The 26,950-nt window shown below is 50.7% G+C and overlaps 5 protein-coding genes across 5 annotated transcripts; 3 read left to right on the forward strand and 2 right to left on the reverse strand.

The window, feature by feature from the left end:
- Positions 1–143: 143 nt before the first annotated feature.
- On the reverse strand, positions 144–4,422 carry EMWEY_00000570 (hypothetical protein, conserved; the record flags this gene model as incomplete). The annotated part of the gene is made up of 10 exons (XM_013481255.1): positions 144–257; positions 406–477; positions 726–775; positions 960–1,484; positions 1,749–1,977; positions 2,130–2,396; positions 2,562–2,640; positions 2,870–2,900; positions 3,548–3,759; positions 4,061–4,422. 10 exons carry the CDS (start codon positions 4,420–4,422, stop codon positions 144–146), a joined length of 1,941 nt encoding a protein of 646 aa, XP_013336709.1.
- A 956-nt stretch (positions 4,423–5,378) lies between these two features.
- EMWEY_00000580 (HIT domain-containing protein, putative) lies at positions 5,379–6,457 on the forward strand (the record flags this gene model as incomplete). Its single annotated transcript, XM_013481256.1, has 3 exons — positions 5,379–5,456; positions 5,968–6,135; positions 6,263–6,457. 3 exons carry the CDS (start codon positions 5,379–5,381, stop codon positions 6,455–6,457), a joined length of 441 nt encoding a protein of 146 aa, XP_013336710.1.
- A 998-nt stretch (positions 6,458–7,455) lies between these two features.
- Positions 7,456–14,891, reverse strand: EMWEY_00000590 (CAM kinase, CDPK family, putative; the record flags this gene model as incomplete). The annotated part of the gene is made up of 9 exons (XM_013481257.1): positions 7,456–7,864; positions 8,419–8,989; positions 9,316–10,716; positions 11,121–11,328; positions 11,733–11,909; positions 12,283–13,368; positions 14,065–14,280; positions 14,532–14,632; positions 14,864–14,891. 9 exons carry the CDS (start codon positions 14,889–14,891, stop codon positions 7,456–7,458), a joined length of 4,197 nt encoding a protein of 1,398 aa, XP_013336711.1.
- A 3,170-nt stretch (positions 14,892–18,061) lies between these two features.
- Positions 18,062–21,516, forward strand: EMWEY_00000600 (lipase domain-containing protein, putative; the record flags this gene model as incomplete). The annotated part of the gene is made up of 6 exons (XM_013481258.1): positions 18,062–18,980; positions 19,129–19,536; positions 19,775–20,055; positions 20,196–20,504; positions 20,647–20,793; positions 21,109–21,516. The coding sequence occupies 6 exons, from the start codon at positions 18,062–18,064 to the stop codon at positions 21,514–21,516; spliced, it is 2,472 nt and encodes an 823-aa protein (XP_013336712.1).
- Positions 21,517–23,109: 1,593 nt separating this feature from the next.
- Positions 23,110–26,376, forward strand: EMWEY_00000610 (WD-40 repeat protein, putative; the record flags this gene model as incomplete). Its single annotated transcript, XM_013481259.1, has 10 exons — positions 23,110–23,220; positions 23,419–23,727; positions 23,846–23,946; positions 24,114–24,213; positions 24,456–24,796; positions 25,063–25,216; positions 25,358–25,501; positions 25,666–25,771; positions 25,932–26,018; positions 26,270–26,376. The coding sequence occupies 10 exons, from the start codon at positions 23,110–23,112 to the stop codon at positions 26,374–26,376; spliced, it is 1,560 nt and encodes a 519-aa protein (XP_013336713.1).
- Positions 26,377–26,950: the final 574 nt, after the last annotated feature.

A 26,950-nucleotide genomic window follows, 5' to 3' on the forward strand; every position in this document is an offset into this window, starting at 1 on the left:
GACAGCAGAGGGTAGCTTCTTCAGATGAAAATTAATAGTTGCACAGGTGGTACGCAAGTGCAGAGTTGTTCGCTTGCTATCCGCTATCCGTAGCTCGCACTGAGCCATAGGATGCAGCATGATCACTTCGACTGTGCAACTACTTATGCCGCAACATTCGTTAGATGCCAGTCTTCGGTGAATGATATTCGCTTCGGCGCCCAAGGAGGTTTCCAATAGGGCCCCAACCAGAACCAGCGGCCCGACCGTCCGCGCATCTGCAAGGCAGAGCGCAGAGGAACAGCTAGTTTTGGAGTTGCACTAAACTAACAAGCATTTCCAGAGGATGGGTTAGCAGTGAACACAAGGAGGCACAATACAAGACGGATGGGGTCCGTTCTGACTTGTTATAGGTGAAGACCTCACCATCCGTGGCTTTCCCCCGCGACGAGCTTTCGTGTGGGGGAACTTTACTGGATAAAATTCGTGCGCCTTTATCTGCAAGAGCCGAACCAAGCACACAGCCAACGACACACCTAGGTAAATTCCATTTTTAATGGAGTAGACTTAAAGCAGTATGAAGTGGATGCACAGTATTTGCTAGAGAATGGCCACCAAGAGATGTCGTAGCTGGCAATACAGACAAAACAGGAGATGCAGATATGTATTCAGAGGTGGTGCTGCGAAGTGTCCAGAGCAACTGTCTCAGAATCTTAAGGGGAGCAGAGGACCTGCAGAGGCCTCACCGCAGCAACGAAACGGCCAATCGTTTGCTGCACTCTCCGATCATCTGGTCCTTAAGGAGGCGCAAAACAAGCTTCCACAACCCCAAAATTTTGAATATGCGCTAGTTCCCTTCGTTTCAATGACAACATTTAGCCACAACGGCGGATCTACTGTTTGTTTGGCTGCTTCACCTGCCTTTGGTGCTTGCTTGCAATCAAATCGCGGAAATAACGATTCCATTAGCTACAACTCACCCAATGCAGTGTACATGCAAGCGAGTAGAGTGCGACCTGCACTGGGGGCTCGTGGCTCAAACCAAACATTAAAAGGGTGGACACCGTGCTTCTTCTTTATTTCCTCTTGCAGTGTCCCTTCCCGTGACTTTGTCTGCGAAACGGCTGTCCCTCTGCCTCCACATGCTGTCTTTCCCTGATATCCCGCAACATTAACTTGCATATAGTTACGCTGTGCTGCGCCTTTCAGCCATTCCACGTGGGCGGTCATCGCCAGTTCCAAACCCAAAGCTTCATCCTTCTCCAAGAATAGACGGGCTGCCAAACAACGACGGGTTCTCGCCAGCCACTCAGCTAGCATCCACAACTCCACTTTAAAGCATTCATGAGAAAAAAGCGTTCTTATTGATTCTGTTGTTTCTTCTGATGTCCCTGCTCCTTTTGTTGTGGTTATTGTTGTTGTGGTTATTGATGATTCTGATGTGGGTCGAGGCGATAGACGGGGTTGAGCTCCCCTCGCTTTGGCAAACAAGCTCTTGTTTAGAACTGAAACAAACCCAAGCCAGCGCCAAAAACATTCGAAAAACAGAATTCGTAGAAGCGCTCGGCAGCACTACCATTTGTGTCCTCCAACGGCAACAGCGGCAAGACGCATTAAAAACTACGGAGGCCTTTGACATTGCACGCGTTCTCTTCGCTTGCACCCATCTAGTGAGCGTTACGTGGAAGACAGCAACCTGGAAACAAACAAAAACGCTGTAGGTGAACTTCTCCCATAACATGAGCATGTGCAACAGGCCTCTCACTCACGGCACTGGTTGTACAGCGGCAAACGGCGAATTATGGGGCAGTCATCAGGGGCCCACTGCGGCTCTTCCCGTTCAATTAGTTTCTCAAGAGTCGTCCGCAGACCAGCACGCACAAACGGCGCCTCTTTCTGCGATTTATTTGCTGCTCCACCTTTTCCGCTCCTCTCCTGCTCCCCTCCCGTCTTGCTCTGCATAGTCCACGAAAGCAGCTCGTGCAATGCCTGCAAGTCCTGAATGTGCATTAAAGATGATCACAGCAAACAACTACTCCCGCGTTAAAACAGATGCCGCCGTCGCCTCCATTTAGCCCATAGGTCATGTATTACGCACACACTGGCGTAGCTATGTACAACGCCAACTAAGGCTGACAAACTGAACTCACGAGGGTGTGAACCTCAGGAACGTCGAAGAGTGCAACAGTGGCGAGGGCGGCCAACTGCGCTGCACGTTCATCTGAGTCCAGCAGGTACCCAGCACGAGAGGCTGGCTGATGTCTATCGCTGTTTTCTGGCCTCAAGGAAAAATGAAACGCTGGCCCCTCCTTCATGTTTCTCACACCGAAGGCTCTCCGGGGTGAGGGCGACGGTCTGGTGTGTTCGTTAGCATCAGCGGGCGGCATAAGATCCTCTTTCAGGATGTGCAGTAGCGTCTGCGGTAGACAGGGTGCACAGACACTTAACTGAGACACTCGACAACAACTCGTATGCAGGTATGCATGTGACTTAACGGTCTGCGCAGTCGTGTTGATCATAGGCTGTGCAATCCGCAGTGATGGAATAACATACACCTGGCGACAGCTGACAACACAGCGCACCTCTATTTCATTGAGGTCCCTCGGGCTTCGCCTTCGAACTGCCGACTCCACTGCCCACACGCATGCAGTGTCACCAACTCTACATGATAGATAAGCGACAGCATAAGAAGCAGGAAACCAGCATCGACCAGCTTCACAAGGTGCTGTGCGAGAGCTTCACCAGTGCACATGTGCATTAAGTGATTCACTGTGGTGGTGCAGACTTGACTTGATACTAAACAGCATAGGGGAAGTTCTCAGTGACTGCCTGTAGACAGCGTAGTATCCACCTTTCAGGCGCTACGTCTGGGGCGTGAACAGGCACTTACGTCGATCCAGCAGGAGACTTCGAGGAGACAGCTGAAACGCAAGGCAAAAACACCATATGTGAACATAAAAGGAATCCCGTACAGACTAACTGTAAATATTGACAACGAAAACAGCATAGAAAACGTCAGCAGAAGGACACCGCCTAAGGGCAATTCTTTAGCAACACAAAACCACAACGGGCAAGGGTAGGGATCTAAAGATCTAAACTGAATCTAACGAGCAGTCAAGCCCTTCTTTGGGCGCTGCTGCTCTTGGCAAAATGCGCACAGTTTGTTCCTCCTGCTTAGGAGCTGTCGAGACAGCCGAAGAAACTGTCGCTATGTACGACTCCCGACGCGCAGCAGAGGCCCCAGCAGGCAGTTCTGCAGCAACAAGAATACGCAGGGAAGCACTCCTCTTGACCAGCCTCTCTTGGTGGGTCCAGTGACGTCTTCGTGCGTTGAGGAAATTGTAATGACGGTATTTCCAGGTTCATAAGCATATACAAAAAGACGCCTTCCCCGCACGAGTATGGGACTGACTCGGGTGGCAGGGTGGCACCTCCAGGCCTCTGTCTGTGTCTACTTTACAGAGTTACGCCAAGGGATTTTGCGCCTTCACTCGGAGGAGAGACGGCGGGAATGAGCAATGATTATTCTCAACGTCACACATCTCAGTTCATTTAAAGGTCGCCTCACCGTAAACAACACGGCCGTTGACCATCAGCAGGCAATGGGGCAACGCAGAGACGCCAAACACCTTCAGCAAGAGGGGCGCTTCTTCGCTGCTGACGACCGCGAACTCGGCAGCAACTGCCTTGCCTGTTTCGTTTTTGGAACTGATGAAAGGTGCAGTAGCAGATAAGCGAATGGACAGCAACTGCTGCAGCTCCCGCGAAGCCTGATTCCACCTGTCACAACAAACGGGAACAGAAGCAAACCAAGAACAAGCAGTACGAGAATGCACCCTTTTCAGTCAGCAAGCAGCATGATGGGTGCAAAGGAATGAATGTGGTGACTTGTACAGAAATGTAATGACCAGACGAGTACATAAAAGAGACCGACGAGAATGGGCAGCAATAAAAGAACATGACAGGCAGTAGATAAGGGGGAGATCCACAAGCCCTAATGAACTCTGCAGACGTCAGAAAGCTCTTGGGTACACACAAACTGCGACAGCCGGAAAGGAGAGCAAACGAGTTTTGCTCTTACTGTGCAGAAAAGAGCACTATCGCCGCCCGAGGGACAGACCACTGTTCTCGTTTGATGGCAGCAAGGGCCTTCTCTTCTACTGCCTGTACATCTGCGGAGCTGGAGTCACCCCTAGCAGCAGCGGAGAGCCGGGAAAATGAAGTGCCCTGGCGTATTTTCGCTCTCGCCAGACTCGGCAGCCAGTGAATGGTATTGTCAGTCACCCGTGTGAAGGGAAACGCTGGACACATCGAAGACGATGGCCTGTCTCCATTTTCTTTCCTGCTTCTGCATCTGTCGCTGCTGCAGTTGACCCCAGCAGCAGCAGGCGAGCTGAAACCCGAAGAAGCTCGAATAGCTGCTGCTGGAGGCTTGACGACCATGGTATGCAGATGATGCTGCAACAATCCCATATGCTGTAGCTTATATGCAGATGTTTCAGAGATGCAGTTGCGGCTGTAGAGCGGCAACGGTGTTTGTTCTTGAGGCAAATGTGACGCAGGCGTGTTCTTTATACAGCGACGACAACAACCAATGGGCCTACGAAATGCAGCGACAGTCGCTGCATGCAGCAGATGACTGCTCATGCTCGAACAGGGAGAATGGAAAACGCCAAGTAAATAGACAGTGGTAAGTGGAGGCAGGCGTGCGATCGTGTGTGGCTCCTAGAGGCCACTGGGATCGCTACACGGCATGCCTTCCCTTGGGCAGTAAGCATTGGTGTTGCCCTTGCCTTTCCGAGTCTGTTGGAAAGACAGTATGAGAACAAGAGTGAAATGCTGCTCCAGGTAAAATGGTGGTTTCGCTAAGTCCGGAGGACCGACTGTGCCAATTCATGCGTTTCGGCCATTTCATCCGGCCGCATTAAATGGCAATAGGCTCGAAGACCTTCTCCAGAAGTAAATGATGACGGATTTTCTATGGTTATTCCCCTACGAAGACGCTATGAGCGTAGGCCGAGACACACTTGGATAGGCGTACGGGCAGCTTGCACTGCACCGGTGAGTGGATGCTTGCAGAAACCGGTGACCATCCAAATGTTCTTTGCTAAATTTAACTTAATTTTTTCAATTATTGGCCCTCGCGACAGCATGCCAGCCCCCAATGTCCGATCTCAGCCCCATGATGAGCATTCGTTCCGAAGCTGCGGCGGGAACCCACCTTCCACGCAGTTTCTTTCAAAATGCAACTATTACGTTATTTAATTCCTGCTTGTAGCACATTTATACCACCTCTGGCGCTTCAACATACCCAAAGACGCCTGTTCGCCGCGACAACTACCGCCTGCCGTGACCCCGTCTTGCCTCCCTCCAGTTGCACAGAACCCCGTCACCAGAAAATGACGCCTCAGCCTACCTCCTACGACCCCGACAATGTCTTCGCAAAGATCCTTGATGGACGTCTTCCGTCTTACAAGGTCAGTCTGTCCCGCTATTCTCGATATATCTAATTGCGGTCGGAAGTTAGAACTGGGAGGTGCCCCAGAGGGCCATGCAATTTGGGGTTCTTCTGGCTTGTTTAAAATGCATAAATCATCATATTTACGTTTCAAGATAGTATACCACTTGGAGGTATTGTGTGCATGCTCATGTGTGCCGCTAACGCTTTGTTTGCGATTAAATCGAGATCGTCTGGAGCAGCTAGCGGAAATTTCGCACTCACAAGCAACGCACCCGCATCAGATTTTCCAGACACCTATAGCAATCGTGAAACACAGACGGGCATGCACACACCTGCGAATTCATCTGTGAGTTTGCGTTTGCACTTTCACCAGTTATGTGTCGACAGCTGACTGTTAAGTTCAGCTCCAGAGTCTGGACCTGCGTTTGAAAAAAACATGTCCAGTTGATGTTTATTTAGAAACAAGCAAAGCATAAGTGGTCCTTTTCATCAGAATACGTGCTGGTGTGCTTCTGCGCATGAATCAGATTTTCGAAACAGAACACAGTTTGGCGATCTTGGACGCCTTTCCGACAGCGCCTGGCCATTCCCTGTTGATATCAAAGGCACCAGTGGCGACAGTGATGGAATTGAATGAACAGCAGGCGGCGGACGTTCTAAAAGAGTTGCCTCGACTTTGCCGGGCAGTACAACTGGTGACCTCAAACAGCACAGGGGAAGCAGTCCAGGGCATGCTTCAAACAATTCACCAGTTGCAACCGTTCGTCCTGTCTAATTTGTGCCTTTTGGTGCGTGTGTTTCCTGAACTTTTGGGCTTTTCAGGCAACCAACTGCGACGGCGTGAACGTTCTCCACAACGGAGGAGCGGCGGCGGGCCAAATCGTGCACCATTTGCATTTTCACGTCTTACCTCGTTTTTCAGGAGACGGCCTTTTCTCCCAACCACAGAGTGCGAAGTCAATGATAACTGCAGAGGAGGCAACCGCGGTATTGGGCAAGATAAGGTCAAATCTGTAATTCAAATGCTGCAGACGCCTGAACTTGAATTGCTAAGCAGGAGGGCGAATAAACGCAGGCGGGCTGCGAATCACGAGCAAGGAACAGTGGCAACGAACAACGATAAACGAGCAACGATGCCGCCCATCGACGCACGAGTTGGAAGTCAATTCACGTATTGAAGTCCGGGAAATTCAAATCCGCAGCACGCATGCAAGTATAAATGCTTGCATGCAGGCATTTAGGTCCTGTCGTCACGCCTGGCGCTCTTGTGTAAAGACGATGCACCATACGGATAGTTTTTACTGTAACTGTGAAGACTTGAAGGGGTTGAGTGCAGCCCATGAGCATAGTATCTGGCCAGACGTACAAAGGTTTAGAAAATGGATACGCCGCAACTTGGTGCTGCCGACACCTCACAGTACGCGCGCGTATCAAGTGTACGTATGTAAAAAACGCTCTATGCCTTTCGAAACATGGCTAGCAGACAAATGCAAGGACTTGCAAGTGATCTGAGATTGGAGGCATTGTGCATATAAAGGATATTGGGTAATGCAGCGAAACGTGTTATTTAGAATGGATATGCAAAGATACACCGCACAAATGTAACTATGCATTACAGCCGCACCGCACCGCGCAGAAACAAAAATAACCTTGACTTAATTTGGAGTTGAAGTACCAGCACAACATTTAAAACGCCCGAGCAACGATCTCCATCTGCCTACACGGCAGGCAGAATATCCGGGTGGCTTCCACAGCAAAGAGCTAGACGATACCCCGACCAGTTCATGCGAATATGTATCTAAGGAACGCATATTTGCTAGCATGCGCCATCCACCCTGCTGCCGCAGGCCTTGATGTGGGGTTTCCCCTTCTAAACCATTTCGGATGGCATGCATGCTAATTGAGGCACAAGGCTGCCACGGGGAATTTATGGGGTTAAAACAAACCCATTCACCAAAACGGGTGCATGCATATTTACAAATGCACGGAGCTGTCGGTGTGCATGTGAAGCCACCTTAGAGCAAGTTCATAAAATCTTCAAAACTCCACAAGCCGTTTGCGTTTGGCTGCGTCGCCTTCAACTCCCGGACGACCTGGACGTACACCGGAGCAGTGGCTGCAGTAACACCTTCGAGCTGCAGTATATATGCCGCACCAGCGGGGACTTGAAAAGCAATTCCTTGGTCATCGACCCCCGAAACCAACTCTGCCTCATCAAGCACAGACCCAGGCGGTAGGGGGTCCCCAGTAGCGGCAGCAGCAGCGGTAGCGCTCAACAGCGATGCTACTGCTGCGTCTGCCCGTTTCTTCTGCGCCTCATAAACACCCTGTAAATCCGACTTCGAATCGAAGTGCAAAATCGTCAACAAGTCGTTGGCAGACACAAAACCGTCCACGTTGCGGTCCAACAGCCGAAAAGCCACGCTGTGCGGAAAACACGGAAAACGCAATCGACAACAGAACGGCAAACGCACATGGCAGCAGAGTAGCAGGGAAATTATACAGAGGTGAAGCGAAGGAAGCTAGCATGAAGACGTTAAAAAACAGAAAGGATCATATGAAGTGAAGCACATGCAACTGAGGAAAAACACAGTAGAAAAAGGCAGCAATGCGGCAAACGAAAGCAAACAAACCAAACAACTGAACCTGCAAGCATCGAAAGCAGCTGGCACTGTCGGGGTGCTGGTGGCCTATTTAGCTCAGTTGTGAACAAATGAGAAACAGGTGTTTGTTAGAACAGGGTGGGTAGACACAAGCCAAGAGTGCGGTATGTTCATATATAAAGTCGCAAACATATCCCATTTAAACTCGGCAAACAGTAACCCACAGAAGAGAGCTAGGAAAGACCCACAGGGCAATAAATGTCCGTTAGCACGCAGGCAGACAAACAGCTGAATGCTGTTTCATGTTCAGCACCAAGGAAGAAGCAGCAAAGTGCATTTCTGTCTCCTGTATGGGGATGGGTGCAAATAAGGTACCTGCAGGTCGGTTTCCTTTCGAGAAAATCTAGCCGGGTCATCGAGGCGGCCAAGAATTCATCGAACTCTACTGACCCGCTCCCGTCGGTATCTAGACACACTAAGGCTTCCTCCATCAAGCAAGACGGACCACCGGTTCTTCCCACGGCACCTGCTGCTGTTGTTGCTCTCCCTGCCAGTCTTTCTTCCTCGGCCTGCTCTGGGGTACCTTCTCTTGGCTGATGAAACTGTCCACACGGGTGCGTCTCAACGGGAACAAAGCTCGAGTTTGCATCGTTACTCAGTGTGGCAGTCTGCGCCAAGGCGTTGTCCAGCACTTCACAGAAGGGCAGCAAATCGGACAACTGCGGCCCCTCCCCAGCAGATAAACCAGCAAATGCCAAAATCGTCTGCAGAGGCGATGCAGGCAAATTACTGCTCATGGAGTTGCTGCTGTTGCCACTGGGGTGAGGCTGTCTGAGGCCAGCCACTGTACTCGGGGTGTCGCTGTTATTTTGATCGCCATCTCTAAGGAAGGCCTCCAATCGGAAGAAGTCGCGAACAACTTTAAGACTATCTAGCAAGCAATGCCCTGAACGAAAGCAGCGGAAGCACAAGAATAGGTCGCATTGCACCACAAGAAAAGCGGCACTGTATGCTGGGAGCCCTCGTGTACTGCTGCATTCTTGTCCGTGCTCCTACTCCTACGCACACCGGCGTATTGTGCACCCACCTCATTCAGCTGCATCACTTTGCGTATGAATGCATCCGACTGAAAATTCAAGATTGGTGCTCGACCTATGACGGGCTGTCGTCCTGCTACCTATAAGCTGCTACGTGAAAGGACTTACTTGTCCTTGTAGTTTTTGTCTAGCTGTGAGCTAGTACGTAACAGTGCAGCTACTGCAGGATACTTACAAGAAACATGTCCTGTCTGCTGAGGATCAAGGACCCACAAGACATCCCTGACTGGTCGAAACAGTTCGTCATTCTCCATCAGCTTCGCTACCACCGACCGCAGAGCCTTCTGCAGAGGGCTCAGAGAAGCGAACTCTAGCCAGGCAGCAGCCAGGAGCAGCAGCAAAACCCGGGCTTCAAATAACTCCACCATCAGCCAGTCAGCCACCGCTATGCAGCAGCTCCTGCTGCTGCTCCTGTTCCTGCTGGTCGAGGCGCATCGGCCACAAACAGATAAGGGTACTGCGTCTGTGCCTTCTGCCCTCTTGTTAAATTCACAATCGCCGCTGCTGCAATAGCAGCGACTCTTGCTGCTGCTGTTGCTGAAGACAGTCGATAATGGCGCCGTAAGAGCTGGCAGATGAAAGTGGGGAACGTTTTCCAAAGGAGGGCCCTGCTGCGGTCCCTGCAGATGCGCTGCTGCTTCGCGGTGGACCGCCTTGGCCACTCCTGCAGCAGCCGCTGCTGCTGCAGCGGCAGCATTTGTTGCTGCTACGCAGCTCTCCAGACCAAGCAAACCTGAAATCGGGCATGTCAGCCGCACATGAGGCTGCAGCTGCTGCGTGCTGCATTCGGGCAAACCCCTCCAGTCGCTGCTGCATTCCGATAAAAAGTTCAAGGCCTCTTCGCCCTCGCAAGAGACGCACCGCAACGCGCGTACGCCGAACGCCTGCAGCACGCAGCACTTCTTGTCGCTATTTGAATCCTCATCCTTTTCTTCACTGTTGATCTCCTTGCTTGTCTGTTTACTTCTGTCTATATTTGCCTCCGCACTTCCCAACGGCTTCTCCTCCTCGTGTTCGGCAGCCACGACTAAGTCCCCCACGCCTCCCTCAGACGGCGGCGGTCTTGCTCGTTTCTGCTGCTGCTGTTGTGGCAACAACATCTCATCCCATGCAACAAGAGGAGCCCTGCCCCAGCATATTCGCAGTTTGTTGAATTCTTTCTGCTGCCTGGGTAGAGTGGCACATCCAAAGGGGCACCTCCAGGAGCTGCAGCAGACGCAACAGGAGACGCTTCCTCGTCTGCCCGCTACTGTTGTGGTTGTTCCTCCTGCTGCTGCTGGGGCAGAATGGGCCTGTTTGAAGTGCTGCAGTAGCGGAGGGTCAGAAGCAGCCCTAGACACAGATGCCTGCAGTTCCCTAGCGTTGTCTTGGGGCTTGAAAGGCAGCCAGCCTGTCTGTACAGAAGGATCCGACGGGGCTCTCCGCGCATGCTGAAGGCTGCTTCGGCTGACAGAAGGAGACAGAAGAGAAGCATGAGAAGAAAATGGAGACGAACCTCCACCCGAGGATGCAACTGAAGTGGGGGAAGGGTCCCCCAAGAAGTTGATCGACGGCGCAGAAACCGCACGCATTAGACCTGATCACACATACAACAAATGCAAATACAAGAAACGGAAAAACTTCAGAAAGATAGTGAAGGGGGCATACGCAAACATAAGCCAAGAGTAAAGACAACAAATACCAAGCGAAACGAACACAAGCGCCGCATGACAAAACGCGCGGTAACAGGCGCAAACACACGCAAAAACTGCTAAGGCACATCGAGGCTCAGCGACAACTCAGGGCCACACATACCGAAGAAACCCACAACGGGAAAAAATCAAACGGACAAGGACAGACAGTCCAACGCAGCGGATAACAGCCTAAGGCAACTGGCGAGAGCGAACAAGAAAACGTCTACCCCGGAAGTGGCAGTTGCCCCATGCAGAACAAGCTGCATCTATTTGATCGTTGGTTTCGCTGTGGACGCTGGAGACTCACGGCGTCGTTCCTCTCGAAAGCAGTGCTGCAGCCACGGGTGTTTGAGCATGCGTTCGGCGGTGGGCTGGCCGTAAGGCGGCGGGGGTGGAGGGCCTCTGAGATGCAGCGGCAGCAGAGGATTGTACAGTAGGGCTCTCAAAAAGCCCAAACAAGGCAGAGACAGGCTTGCCCACACCCCCCCACTAAAGGAGACCGGCGTGTCTGTGATCTGCATACAGACACGGAGATGGCAAACAATGCACCCTTTGAAAAATACATGCCATTCGCTATACGTTAATGGCGTGCATTTATACACAGCGTCAGATGCTACTGTGCTTATGCGCGCAGGCAAAGCGACCCCCTATGTACCTTGCAAATTTTCAACGGCTGCGGACTCTTGCTGCTGCCTGTGTGCATTTTGTCCGTGTGTTTCTTCCCGCTTCTGTATTTTTACAATAGTAAATACTCGTAAAATAGTAGTATATCATACGTGTGTATATTATATGTCACAATCATCATCTGCCTGCATCTGCTTGCATCTATCTCTACGATTGCACTGGTGATGTGGACCGTCTGGCTGCCGACGAGTAACGAGTTAGGGAATAGTAGCTGGGCCCTGCAGAAACTCCTTACGGCTCGGTCAATGGAAGCTTTGTCGTCGCCGTTGAATGGAGGATGACCAGAAAAAAGAATAAAAAGCGCAACTCCCAATGCCCACAAGTCGCTGCGCTCATCCCCTTCCACCCCGTGCAGAATCTGCCAAGGAGAGCGGTAATAGAGCGTACCTTCTACAGACAGCCTGGGGCACACCTGCGATACCAGACAGCAAGTAACTACAAGGGCCAGTCAACACAAGATATTTGAGAAGCAAAAGAAGCCCCAAGAGCACGAAAAAGACAAAAGGAATGCACACACCTACAGATTTAAGTCAATGACAACTATATCACGACCCTGAATCATCATCTGTCTGTTGCCCAACAGAAGGACAAGTACAGCGAACACCGAAAGGCAAACGCAAGGACTGGGAAGGTAAATAGCCAAAATAGTGGATGAAGGGGGAAAAAGTACAGAACGGAAAGAAATGCGACTACTGGGGCGGCACAAAGAGAAGTGATAGAGAGAGAGAGAGAGGGAGATTCAGAAGTCAGGGCAAGCCAACTATGCAGTACGGGCCAAGACGAACCTTCTGCCTCGGCCTGCCTCGCACGATTTTCTTCGCAAGGCCAAAGTCTGCAAGTTTTACAATAATATTCTTCCTTCGAAACTTGCCGGCGAGAGAATGTGTGGAGTCGCTAGGGCTGTCTCTGGCATTTGGTAGCGACAAATTTCTGCTGTTTCGGTCTGTTTCTTTGTCTCTATCTCTACATTCGCTTCGTTCGCCTTCTCCCCCTCCCAACCCACGTCGCTTTCGCAACACCATCGGCACTACCGCCAGTGCATTCGAGCTGCTGCTGCTGCTGCTGTTGTTGATGCTGCTGCTACTGTGGCCAGTTGGTCGACGCAGCCCAGGGCGGGCCCTGTTTGTTGCGTAGGTGTTTCTTTCCTGCTCCTGTTGCAGTAGTTGCTGCTGCTGCAGCTGCAGCTCTTGCTGTTGCATGAGCGCCGCCTCTTCCTCCTCGCTACTGGCACCGTCTCCCGTCGCTTCAGAGTCATCTAATTCTGCTGCCAACAAAATGTTTTCGAGTTTTACGTCGCAATGCGCAATTTCCCTGCTGTGCAAATAACGCAGTGCACACAACAGCTGCCCTGCTATCTGCGCAGCCATCTCTTCGCTCACCAACGGCCGACTGCCTGGTGCTGCTGCTGCTGGCCCCGATGGGCCTGCTGCTGTTGGAGATGAAGATGGAGACAAGGATGATGCCGCTAGTCCGGCCGCCGCTGCGGCTACTGTTGCTGCGGCAGCTGCTGCACCAGCTGCAACCGGGCAAGCCACTCGCATGCTGCTGCCCGCTCGCCTGTTGAAGGAAGCAGCAACCGGCGAGAGAGAGTTGCTGCTGTACCCCTCCACTGAATTAGGCGTTGTTGCTGCTGTTGCTGTTGCCGCTGTTGGTGCCGAGGACGGCTGAGCTAACTCGGGATCGACGGGGCTGCCGCCGATTTGCTGTCCCTGCTGCTGCTGTTCCTCCTGCAGGTGTTGCTGCAGCTCAGCCGGGTTATTATCATTAATGGAGCAGAAACTGACAGTGCGCCTTCTGGAGTGTCTCTGCCTTCTCCTCAAGCGCCTGTCCAGCCACTGGTGCAGGTCACCACCATAACACGTCTCAGTCACCTGTACATATACTCCACACCAACTTGCTTATTAGAAGGAACACAACCCGCACGGAAGGAAAAACTGTGATGAAACATGGTAGACACGGAATCACAGAAATGCAAACAAAGGCCAGCATCAGCACGCGGGCAGATTCACGAAAACTGAGCAGCGGTGAAAGCCACAAGCTCGACTGTCAAACAGCAAAGCAGTGGCAATGGAAAACGGCGGTCGGAGAGCCGAGAATCTAAGGAACTCCACATGAGCAGATAGGCTTGAGCGTGCATAAAATCAAACGGTAAACCCGCAGAGAGACAACGCGTCTGAGGGGAGGAGATAATTACGTCGGGTGGTGCAGCAGCCACAGTGGAGAGAATGATGAGCACGCAGACACACAACCCATGACGGCAATACGTAATGGGACAGAGAGCACAAGGAGATCATAGTAAACGACAACACCGCGGCACGAAAAGACGCCTGCGTATCGCCAAAAACAATCAAGTTTAATCGAGACAAACGTAAACGAGAAAATACAAAAAGACTACAGCAAGGGAGAAGAGAGCTGGACAGAAAAGATGAAGCAAACGGGAGGAAGGAGGGGGAAAGGAAAATGGAGGACACAACGCCAAAAAATAGAAGGGGGTAGACAGGAGCCAAGAAAATCAAAGGAAATGGGGATAGAAATATGCATATGACATAAAGCACCCGACGTCCTACGTGGTAGACGGCGTCCGGGTCCTCGAAGACCTCGAAGAGTCTGACGATGTTTGGATGGTGTGCTCTCCTTAGAAATGTCACTTCGTTTCGCAAAATACGAACTCCTTCTGGCTGGTCCCTGCTGACCCGCTTCACCACTCGGCGCACACCCGATAAAATATCTGTCGCGCGGTACACCCGGCAGGCAAACGACCCTAACCCTATCACTTCGTCCAGCTGCAAGAAAGCACGCCACAGGCAGGCACAGGTGATTGCTGCTGCTGCTGAATACCATCAATACATCCAAGAACATGAAAATGCATGTGTGCAGGTAAAGGTACAGCTAGTGGATGTTGAGATGCACCGAGGGGCTGCCAGAAAAAGGGGCTTGAAACCCACAAACAGAGGGGAGCATGAACTACAACAAACAGAAAAATAAGGAGGCCCAGCACCTCCCCTCAAATTCTTAGGTTGGATGGGAGGCTTACAGTGTAGCAGGAAGTGATGGGGAGAGGCGAATTTCGCACGAGCTGTTGTCTCCGGAGAACGCAGCCTTCACTGCGGACCCTCTTGAGGCATTCCAGCCCGTCTATAAACACACAAAACAATTTCCAAATTATTCACTGATTTGTCCCCCCCCCTTCCAATGCATGTAGTACGTCCCGTTGCTGCTACGGTATCCAGGCATTATGATTGCAGTGGTGTTTACGAGGCTGTACCTGCACTCCTAGAAAAGACGGACTGGCCTAATGCACAGTGCAGAGGTGGACATGAAAAGGTACTACTTAAGAAACCAAAAAAAAAGGCCTCCCGTTCTCACCGCCCGACTGCGTTCCCTTCTCCTCCATTTAAAACAGTTATGATGTTGAAGACTCGGGGCAAAGGTTGAAAGAAGAGGAACGGCGCAGACAACGCCGAACTCGCCGCTTATCGTCGCCGTTTGCAATAATAAAAATGTGCGGGGATAAGAGGCGTCTTTCACCGACACACTGCAAAACAGGGAATCCGTCAAGAGGCAGAAGCTGTGGTTCGCCGTTGCAACTGTTTCTGGTCTCGCAGCTGCACCCGTTGTTGTTTAGTGCTATCCTCTTCTGGCAAAATCATCAACCGTATGATCTATAAAAGCGGAAAGAGACCCGCTAGAAGGGACGGAAATCCTTCACGTTCGGCTGTCGTGGCAAGCGGAAGCACCAGGAGAACTCGGCAAGTGTCTTGCAGGATTAAAATGAAACCAATACATCAAGCCAAAACATAAACAATGAACGCCTTAAAAAGAAAGCTGCAAAATAGTACACAGGAGGCTGTAGCAGCCAGGCAACGCCCAAGAGCGTCAGCCTGGGACGAACGGGGGACTTTTCCCCCCGTCTTTCCGTCCTTGTCTACGTTGTCTCCGCCGTTGTGAGTTATTGATAACACTTAAAAAGAGGCGTCAGCACAGAAAAAACGCTGAAGGCTGTAAGGCACGAACATCCTCTCTCCGCTTCCAACAGCTGGCACCAGACCCGCCGCAGGCATGGGGCCCCGCTACATCTCGTTTGCGGCTATATGATGCGAAAGTGATCGCTTCTGCAGTTCTTCGTACTTTAACCAGTAAGTTTGAGTTCTTCAGTCAAGAAACATTCTCTTTAAACTGTACTTTCCAGAAGTTTCGCAACAAATACGCCCACGTCGTCTGTGCTCGGCACGGCGCTGCATCGGGACTCCTTCCGTCACCAGCAGAACTTAAGCTTCTGACGATGGTGTAGTTCTACGGAGGTAATTTTTGATCATCTTTTACGTGTTTACATCGATCTGAGTAAACAAAGCTGTGGTGTACTCAACTGTCTAACGCGTGAGATGTGTTGACAATTACACGTGCATCACCTCTGCAGCTCTAGAAAGGTTGGCGGCTGCTGCAGACTTTGCACTTCTGCAGATATAGCTGACTACCAATCCATTCCACTGCTCTCATTTCAGGCTCGTAGGCATATCTGTTTTGTATGTTTTCATTCCTGCAACGGTTGCCCCAATGTTAGATCAAGTTTGTATGCTTTGACGGCCTTTCTGCGTGGCTCCAAGGCAAGCCCAGTTCATATGGTTATGCTTGATAATAAAGCCTATTGACCTGATTTAACTGTGGGAGCTCCGAAGTGTGTGTGACTGCGCATAAAGACTCGATGCCTGTGCTTTCTCATTTGTTGTAACTTATTTACCCAACATTTTGCACTTTGATGCAGCTACCGCAACAAATATGCCTCGGTTCGTAACTATGTTGTATGCTCAATGCGAGGGCAAGTTCTCGAGATAATAAAACGTGCATTGACGCGTACTAATCTAGTTGCAGACACAAAAGTGTTTTAACTTCATATTTTTAAGTATGTAGCAGCTGAACCCTGCATACGACGAAAATTCGCTCCAGCGTCGGTCTTTTTCTGCTCACCACTCGGCAACGCTTCTGAGAGAGATATATCTGGTTGGGCCAACCAAATATTTCGATCTGTCCTTCAGTTATATGTATTCGATTCAACTTCGTAGGTTTGGTTCAGATTGTTCGTATTTTAAAATGAAGAACACTTCTGTATACTTCACAAATTGACTTGTTGTTTCTCAATTTCATTCAAGTCTACACTTTGTTGGGATATATTGCCGTTTTCATGTTGATCACAAAAATTCCGCCGCTGCAAAGCTTGTCTCACTAATTTTCCTCCACAAGTGTTGAATAAACTCTCAGCAGCTCGTGTCACCTGTATATTTTTCTCCATTACAGATATATCTTCTTATGTGTCAGTCCTTGATATGCGGTGAAGTGTCGTTTGCCTGTCCCTGTTATTCCGCTTGAACATAAGAAGCCATTGCCCCTTCCTTTGTTTTAATTCGCTGCTGTGGAGTTGCATAGTGTCATATATCAATTGCACGTAGGTAGCATTTAGTGTGTACATGACAGAACTTCCGCCCGTTAAGGGCACGCAGCAAGGGGTCCTAGTGTAGCAATGACGGGAAGAAAACCCGAATGAGAGTTTGTGGTAATACTACGATTCCGTGTGTCCCCTAAGGTTTCCAGCGGAAGTCGTTGTAGAGTTTTTGCGTAGTCCTAGACAATGCTGCTTAAGGCCGGAAGATGCTGTGTGTGCCACAGCGCCACAGGAGGTTCACTGGGCTCACTTAACAGGGAATGCTGTTTTCCTCAGTGGTTCTGCTCTTCCTGCAGGCGGGTTGCCTTCACTTCAAACCGGTTTCACAAAGAGAAAGCTAGCCAAACGAATAAGAATGCAGCAATTAGCTATTTTGTTCACCGGAATACACTTTACCTAACCTGTTTCTCGTTTCGCGGTGCAGAGGAACACGGGCTTCCGTCCGTTCGCTCACCGGGATGATGGCCATAAAACGAGGGGTTAAAAAAATAAATTTAGGTATCAAATGCTTGTGATGAGACTCCAAGTTTGTTAGGGCTTACTCTTGAGACGATTTCAAAGTCCTCCTGCCATTTTGGGCTCAGCCGTTGCTCGCTCGGGGGAGCAGATTGTGACGGTCAGGCGCAGATGTTTCTTTTTTACTGTGCCTGAGTATCATTACTGAGTGGCAAAGCAACTAGCAGACCAAGCAAGCAAACGCTTAACTATTTCAACAAGGGATCGGAGGCAGGCAGGCACATTGCTTGAGCGTGCCGTGGGAGAACCGGAGGTGACTGGCACGCTGCGGCCGTCTTCCATCTCCGACTGTTCTCAGAATGGGCAAAGCTTTGAGTTTTGCTTATTATTTTTTTTCTAGTTGCAGGAGCAGCGTGTGGCCTCCCCTCATCCCCTCGAGCACGCCCCCTTCACTCCTGCTGCCGGTGACCTGGACGTCGTCGGCAACGCCTGGCGGTGTCTATTGCGACCAAGTCCAGGTTTCCCCTTCAAGCCCTAAGAATACATAAATAGTATTAAACGGAGGAAGAAGGAGAAAGAGAAACTCAGGGGGTTGTGGGAAACGCGATAAAATTTTAACAAGCTGCTATGGCCACGCAGTGCATCCGTGAACTCCGCATAGGCGAACCATGATGGCCCATTGTTCACTTGCAAATATTTCCTTCTTTTTCTTCGCTGCTTTCTGTTCACTCCCTCGTGTATTTTGTGCTCCACATGAGGTGCTCGACCCAGAAGGAGTGTCCAGTGGACACCAGCCTACCTCACAACAAAACAGAGCAGCCGAACTGTTGAATGAATTCGCAGGTGAAAATGATGTTGCAGTGCTCATGGCAGAATATACAAATGCCCCAGTTCCTTATGTGCTCGTTGGAGAAGACCGCGATGACTGCCCGCGAGGAGACCGTGCCCAAGCTGCACGTGCTGTTCCCTCCCACGGTTTCCTGAATCATTCATTGGGAGTCGGCGCATCCCCTGTGGTTTCCATAGACGCAAACGGCCGTTCATCTGGCCCATGCCCGAAGGTATTTCTTCAAGAGGCGCCGTATTACGGAAGAAGGGAGGCTGTTAAAGCATTGGAAACCACGTTGCAGACCACCTTAGGGGATTTAACGCAATCAGTGGATATGACGCGCCTGGGGCTCGACCGCGACTTCAACGAGAAAGCATATGAGTCCCTGCGCGTGTGCAATAATTTTTTCTTCTCTGGAAGTGGAAACACGCGCAGCTCTTCGGATCCTGCTTGCGTTGTTTCCCAACTGGACGACGCCGCTGTGAACATCAAGGCGTTGGATGCTGAAAGCCTAAGTGTGCTACACCCGAGGCTGAAAACTGCCCTTGTGATTGCTTCTAATCTTGCCTTCACGCGGCACAAGAAAGAATGGATTCGGAAACTTATTACATCAAGCAGCTTGCGCCTTGCATGGCACGTTGTCGAGGCCTTCGCCGGTATGAATGTCAACATGCTGGAAGCCAACGTTGGAGAAGCTTTGAACAGCATTGTTGTAAAAGACCTGAAACTTCTGCTCCCACTCAAGGACCTCATTCAGTTTGGTATGTCATCCAGGCTACGGCTTTTACTTTACTACTGTCTATACCATAAGCGTAGGCCCAGGGGCCGTGGCTGTGATGTCTTTCCATTGCTATTGTTGGGCCCCACATTCCAGAGTGAAATTACAATGTCTGCTGTATGTACGTGCAGCCACTACGTGTACTACGTACGAAGAATACCCTGAGAAGTCCTGGCAAGACGCTGTGCGCAACCCGAGCCCAGACAGCCCTGACTACAAGGATTACCCTATTTACGATTACTTGCGGAAGGTAGGAGCTGAAGTTGCATTTCCCGTGAACATACCTTCAGACTGGAAACCCCGCGTATACGACGGAAATAGAATGACACATCGCGGAGCTGGGGAGCGCAAGCCATTTAACTCCCCGGCAGATTGGAAGAAACGAGTTTACGACTCGTGGCACAACCTGTGGATTTTGCATCTGGTCACGATGGATACCGGATCCATGTGGCAGTGGAGTCATCACCTCAATGCAAGTACTTTCTTCTTTAAACCGTGGAAGGTCACGCGCGTTGGCACCGTGCAAGTAGCTGAAGCAGGTATGTTCCACGGGACCAAGCTTCATCTATTTGACGCCATACACAAACGCAAGGTGCGGTGTCGTCTGTTAGCAAGTTACTTGGATGGTAACCCATATTATTAATGCGTCGGAGGGGGGAAGAGATTCCATGCCTGCAGGTCCGTTACGGCACGATGACCTCTCACCGCGGTTTCGAGTAGACCCGAGCAGGCCTCATGACAGCCAACGCTTTCGGTCATGCCCTCGACACCTGACAGATCTTGATTTCTTTGACAAGCTGAAGGCACCAAAAGGGCAGCTATCTGCGCAGTGGGGGCGCATGGATTTCTGGAGATCTCTCGGAGTCCTCGGCTGGAACTGCCCAGTGAGCGAAGCGTCGGTCCCCTGTCCGCCGAAGGTACATGAAGACAGGTGTGGAATTGATGCAACTTATCTCCGGCCTGTAGAATCACCTTGGCTCTTCCGACTCGAAAGAGAACCCGAATGGGTGACTTGGGAAATCGATGAGAAAAACAACGACTACGTAGACAAGATATGGGTAGTTCGGGGCACACCGTTTCCTAAAGTACGTCAGCTAGTAGTTCGGGTTACGCCGTTTCACTGTTGCCGGTGATGTAGTGCCACAGTAAAGGAAGTCCGTTATCTGTTGCGAAATATCATTGTGCGAACAAATTGCAGATGTGGCTCCTGAATACCATGTGGGAAACGACAGTAGACCCAGAGCTGTCCCGTTCGGGAGAGGGTAAAGTCCATTCTGGGTTCCTGTTTGCCTTTAAACATATCTTCAAAGCAATGCTGGAAGATGACCTGCGGGAAGTGAAGGAGAAATCTAAAGCCACAGGAAAGCGGCAGGTGTTACTTTTCACCGGCCATTCGCTAGGGGGGGCCGTCGCCCAAATAGCTGCCTGGTACCTCGCGAACAAGGCTCGCTCCCTGCTGGATGCAGGGCTTCTTCAGGTTCGCTGTGTAACTTTCGGTGCCCCCGCGGTAAGCCCACAAATTCACGCTTTTCAGCTGTGTAGCTGGCTGTGCCAGCCCTGAGCAGTGTATTAGTTATACGGTAGTACGAACGCACTGAGGAATGCGCGGAATGGATAGTTTCGTGTCCCTATGGCTGTGTCATGAGCAGTGGGGCAACGAGATGGCGTACAAAGAGTTCATGAATACCGGCGTGCTTATACATGACATTGCCACTAGCATGGATCCTGTCACCACACTTAACGGCGAGCCAGCACTCGGCCATGGATTGCAATGGAGGAAACCGTTTCATTACAGGGTCAGCTGACGCGGTTAAAATAATGGCATGCTTCAGGCAGCCGTCCTAAGTTCACTGTTCACCGCCCCTCAAGCCATGTCCAACCCAAAAGCATGTTTGAAGTCTGCAGTTTTCAAGACGGGGGATTCAATAGCAGGGAACCCCCTTTCAACATTCAGTTTAGCACTTGCTGCCACAAGCAAAAGGCACATAGCACCACAGATGTGTACACGTACATTTTCCCGCATAACACAATAGGTTGTCTAAAGGGTATGTATAATATACGCATGCAAAAAGGGGCTTCGGTGCTTGACTACCATGCGTCCCTGTCTGCAGATTATGCTGGACGACTTCGATGAGGTGGTTGTCGCCTCTAAGAATCCAACGGAGCCGAACTTCTTCGGCCGTCTCTGGACACGCACCGACTTGCACGCAGGTAACTTTTTGAAGCGAACATTTGGCGCCCTCGCAAGCATGAACCACGTGGACTCGGTGTTCCTGAATCCTGTTTTAACGCACTTCCTCTCCTATACTGCAGTGCTGACCATCATGGCCGACTTAGTGCCCGAAGCTGACTTTGGTTCAGCGCTCGCCGCGCCTCTTCTAAACGACCCGCCAAGCAGTTACGCTTCCCATACGTTGTGCACTGCACTCATAGCCACTCAGGGAAGGATGAAGTGGGTTATGAACCAACTGGCACTTGAAACTAGCAGGGCCCGCAAGCCACCACTTCACGCGCACTGACACTGAATGTTCCAGCGATATAAGCCAGAAGGGACAAGTGAAGAGTCCTGAGGCTTACTTATCACTGTACATATGTACCCATATCTTCTTTTTTCCAATGGAGGAATGCCATAGCCCAGCACTCTGTTCTACCCGCAGAGGGTGTACTGGTCAGGTCCTCCGGTCAGTAGTTTCATGTTTGAAATCTGCATTTGTATGAATAAGTTTATGTAGAAGTGTAAGCATGCATATGTCCAAATGGATGTGCATATATATACTGATGCACATGTGTCTGTATAGATGTGGGCGTTTGCATTCACGAAAAAAGTAGACGACGCTGGTAGGCCCGCTGATTTTGGGTTGGTTATGGTTTTGAACTGCCTCTTGTATCGTCGCTCCGAACGCGGGCACAGAGTTCTCTTTGCTTGCATGGTCTTCAACTGTCCAGGCAGAGTGGCCTGAACAGGTAGTTCAAACTTGGGGGCTTCCAACGGGGAAATGATCTGCGCATTCTCAGTCATCAACTTGCACTATGTACAACTATAAAATACTAGTCAGGTCCTAGTTGCCCAGGTTAGACGTGCGTGCTGCTCTTGACACAGCAGCATGAAGTACACTGCCGGTCTTATTTATGCACAGCCCTTGCAGATCCGATATCCTGGCGGAACTACGTATCGCCATGCTGTATTGCTGGGGTCGTCCTAAGCAGATTCCACTTCATTGAATTCGACTCTATGTAGCTCGGGTATTTTGGAAGAAGAACATGATTGCCCTGTGCATTCAAATGGGCAAGGCAATACTTGCATCCCAACGGCGCAGCCTCTGCGAGGTAAGCTCTTATAGACATCGCTAGACATTCCCCTCCAAGAAGAAGTGCAACTTGGCGGAAAATGCTATGGACAATGTCCACATTAAAGCCAGATACATTATGAAGTAAGGGAGAAGCGAGAGACACAGCATCACAGTGGCTTCGGTGATTTGAGTGGTGTGTGTGCCGTGCGTGAGCGGAGGCCCAGCTGCTCTGTACGGAAGCTGAATGCAGAAGAGGGCGCCTGATGTCTGCAAAATAAAACAGAAAGGTTGTGTGTATTTCACATGTTTAACTTGAAACTACAGGGCCATTAAATCGAAACGGCGGCTGCAATGCTGGGCTGCCTCAAGACAGCTTCTGGCGGTCCACCACTTGAGCACCCGCAGAGTGGCCAGTTGGAAGCTCATGATACCGAGTGATGTGCGTAGAGAAATAAAACGGTGGAGTATTTAGGTTCGGCTATGATTAGTATTACTAATTTTTGGCTGGTGGGCTGTTGCTTTTGATGATCTACGCGAGGAAGGCGAACAAGGTTTGCTGCGACCACCGGCATGCGCCGCTGTCTTTTGTGTCGTGAGGCATTCATTTTTGTGGAGCTCGCCGCGTCTCTGTGTTCATTACAAGCTATTAAAGAGATGCTCTGATTTTCTTCCTGTCAATTCTATTCCTCCTGCTGAACGCCGGTGATCGGTGACGACCAGAGCATGCAGGCGCACACAGGCCTTGTCTGCAGCTGCACACATTGTAAACAGAAGGAAGTCAGCTGTACTTCCACAAGTGCAAGCAGCTGAACTCTTGAGAAGATGGCACTGAGAGCCCGACAGGAGCAGCAGCTCCATCTGGCCATTGCCCTGTACTTAGAGTCAAAGTTCCCGGAGACGCACAAAGCATTCGAAAGAGAGGCCCATATTGATGTAAGTACTCCTTCCAGTGACCCATTCTCAGGCAGTCCCAAGGGTTTGGGGTTTATGTTTTACGAAAAAGGGCTTCTGGCTCACAATTCACTTCGCCTTTTGTGAGGGGATTTGGTTCTGTCTTCCAGATGAAGCAACAGAGAAATCCGCCCGGTGCGCGAATTTCAGTCTTGCAACGTTGTTGCTGTTTGTGTTCAGTTTTCAGCTGCCACCTCCAGTACCAGGGGGGAGGAGAAGTTCGACAGCGAAACTTTACCCAAGCGGTGGGCTGCAACGGCTCGCCTACAGGCCCGCGTGACAGTGCTGCAGCATCAGCTACAACAGCAAGGGCAGCAGCTGAATCTGTTCACAACTGCAGCGGCAGGGTCGGGAAGCAAGGAGGCTGCCGGGCTTCCAAGTCCTAAGCCGTCCAGTGTTATATCTGCACAAAGACAGCCTCTTATTTGCTGCGCATTTCACCCGCTTCTGCCGCAGCTTTTGGCTGGGGCAGACGACGGCAACGTTCGTGTGAGGCCAGCCAACAAACCCACAACGCTAGTGACAGTGTCTGCACATCTGAGGTGCCGAAAGAACCACATATTTGGTGTTGCTAGTTTCGCTCGCTGCCGTCTTCCATCTCTTTCAGGTCATCGTCATAGAGGGGAGCAGCACTGCTGCGGCTTCGCGCACATTCAAGGCCCACAATGCCTCGGTCACAGGGTTGGCTTTCGACTCTTCGGGTCGCTGGTGAGGCGTTTGCATTGCTCCACAATATTGTGAAGACTAGAGCAATACAAATACAGGACATGAATGTTAGTGTGTTAAGTGCTACAGGGTTGACAAGGGAGGAGGAGTTTCGCTTTGTCGTGATTGATTCCTTTGTCTCCCCTTGGGTTACTGTTGTCCGTACTTAGGTTGGCCACCTGTTCTACCGATATGACGATTCGGCTATTCGACGTGCAGACGTCGTATACACTGAAGCAGACCTTGCGCGGCCATAACGATTCTGTCTCAGTGCGTTTTAAGTAGACCCGTCACTGCATGCAACAGCAACAACAGTGCTAACAATTACTATTCATGAAGTCGGTGGCTCTGTGAATGAAGAATGCTGGCTGTACCAGCACTTGCATAAAAATTGTACAGTGCCTTCGTTACGGGGTTGGCCTTCTACTACCTCAAATCCTGCACGGCTCTCGAGTAGAGACATTTAGTATCAGGTTGTCTTGGCTGGCCCGTGAGTTGTGGTGTTGCTTCAGGCAGTTGCCTTTCTTTGCCTTAGCCAAAGCAGCAAAATCCCCGTTGGTTCGCGTCCATTGCATCTTCGCAACGGAGGCAGTTTGGCAAGGGAGGCTGAAGGAGCTGCTGCCGCTGTGTCCGCTGACGCTAGTCCCTGCATAGTGTCCTGTTCTCGCGACGGCAGCGTGAAGTTGTGGGACGCGGAGTCAGGGCTCTGTCTGAAAACATTTACAGCCACAGACGCCTCTGGGGGATGGGGAGCAGCAGGATCAGGGGGAGGCTCGTGGGTGCGCTGTTTGTGCGTCCCCGAGGCGAAGCTGAAGCCTGCTCCTTTCTTTGCATCTGGTGGGAACGACCAAAGGTAAATCCGCTCGCCGTTAACTGCAGACGACTTGCTTTCACTTTGGCCATTCCTTTGTTGGATTCCTTTTCAGAAATAGACAACAATGGCACTGAGGCGACAAGGAGGACGGCCGTGCCTCAAGGAGTTACGGTATAGGGTTTACGGTGTAGAGTTTAGGTTTTGGGGTTAACGCTCTACAGCGTGTGGCCCTCATAACCACTGGCCAGCGCTGATTTGGCTCTTCGGGTTCACGGTTTAGGCGCGGCGTGCGGTGTTCATGTCAGGGTTGTAATTTGGAGGCCGGACTTCTCTTCAGCTGTGCGCGAACTGGTGGGCCATGAACATGTCGTTGAATCGGTCATATTCGCTACAGAGGCGATGCTGCGTTACATGCACCGGCACAGGAAAGCTCCTCCTCCTCTGCCTGCTTCAATGCTGGTGAGACAGATAGGGGGGAAGAGGGCGAGGGCTTCTCATTGACTCTGTCGGAAAGTATTTTATACGCTGTGCAATAAGTCAGCATATTGGTATCATCTGCAGGGATATTGCCCTTATTCTCTTGTCCGTTTCGTTCTTTAGGACATGAAAGCCATGGCCGACGCCGAACGCGAGGGGAATGACACTCACGTCCTGCGGCTGGCCGGTTTGGTTTTAATTTCGTCCAGCCGCGACAAAACAATAAAAATTTGGGATGTGATTGGAGGCAGCTGCATGCAAACCCTCGTGAGTTCCGGTGGACTAAAGAATATCTTTCTTGAAGTGCAGGATTTGGCCGTTGGCCTTCGGCTGGCGTTGCAACATTGCAGCCGTTTCCGTGGCTCTTTCGCTTATTCTTGTTTGCGACTGTATGGGCATTGCTAATATTGTGTTCTGCCTGTTACGTTCAGATTGGCCACGATAATTGGGTGCGACATGTTGTTGTACATCCGACAGGAGAGCACATTATCTCGTGCAGCGACGACCGAAGCATACGCACTTGGAACATTTTAACAGGTGAATTCCACCATAGCTGCACATCAGATGACTTGTACACGGTTCATGACAGTAGAAATTGAGAACTGGAAATCTACTGGCGCGTGCCGCTTCATAAAGGACAGCCTCGATTCATTCAACAGCTAGCCAGCACCTTGTTGGATTTTCTCCCACATCTCAGGCGATTGCGAGCGGACGATTGAGAATGCCCATTCACAGTTCGTGACGAGTTTGGCTTACGACTTGAAGACCGATGTCTTGGCTAGCGGTAGGCATAGCCCTTGTTGCGTTGCAGTCGCCGCTCTGTTCCGTTGTCGTACTTGCAGCATGGTTAATTCTGTTCTAGTAGACATGGTGCTGTGCTTTGCCCAGTATGAACGCAAACAGGGACCATAGCAAGCGGTTAGACGAATGATTAGGAGGGCAAAGAAAGAGACATTGCTCCGGCTTTCCAGCTCTCGGCGAACGTGGTGGTACTACCACATGTTGCACTGCGCGCTTTTTGTTGTTTGGCTGCAGTTTCGTTAGATGCAACAGCCAAGCTCTGGCCTTGCCGAGACTCGTGCGGCAAGGAAGCTACTAAAGAAGATGCCAACGCATTGCCGGAGCTGAAGGCCCGGACTTGATGGAGTATATTATTCTAACAACGCTGACGCGGCGCCATCATAGTAACATTCTGGTCTTTCTATAGTAGTGACAGTGTGGTTATTACTTATTATTGCATCATGTATTTCCATCTCTATTCTCGATAATCTTGCACACATCTTCGTTCCTCTCTCCTGTGAATTTGGAAGGCAGTTGCACACCATGTAGGCACCGCACACACAAACTGTGGCTTCCCTAGGAATCCCCTGGCTGAATATATGCACATGCATATATATGCACGCATCACGAATATAGATAGAAACGGACATATATATTTTAGGGCTGTGGGTTGATGGAATCATCGGCCACTTCTTCCCCGAGTCCTGCACTGGAGGGGACTTTGTTCTGATCCACCGTCTGCTGCCTTCCGATGCCGGTGCTAAGGACGGCACAAAGGAGCAACGGGAGAGCCGACGTGCGAGCATTTGTAGCTATACATGTAGATATTTGTAGAATGCCTGTTAACATAATAGACGAATGTGCACTTGAGCAAATATGGTATGTAAGCATGCGATATATACCATGAACATTTGAATATATATATATATATATATA

The sequence above is a fragment of the Eimeria maxima genome, genomic scaffold (genome assembly GCF_000499605.1).
Source record: "Eimeria maxima Weybridge genomic scaffold, Emw_scaff3, whole genome shotgun sequence".
Taxonomy (NCBI): domain Eukaryota; phylum Apicomplexa; class Conoidasida; order Eucoccidiorida; family Eimeriidae; genus Eimeria; species Eimeria maxima.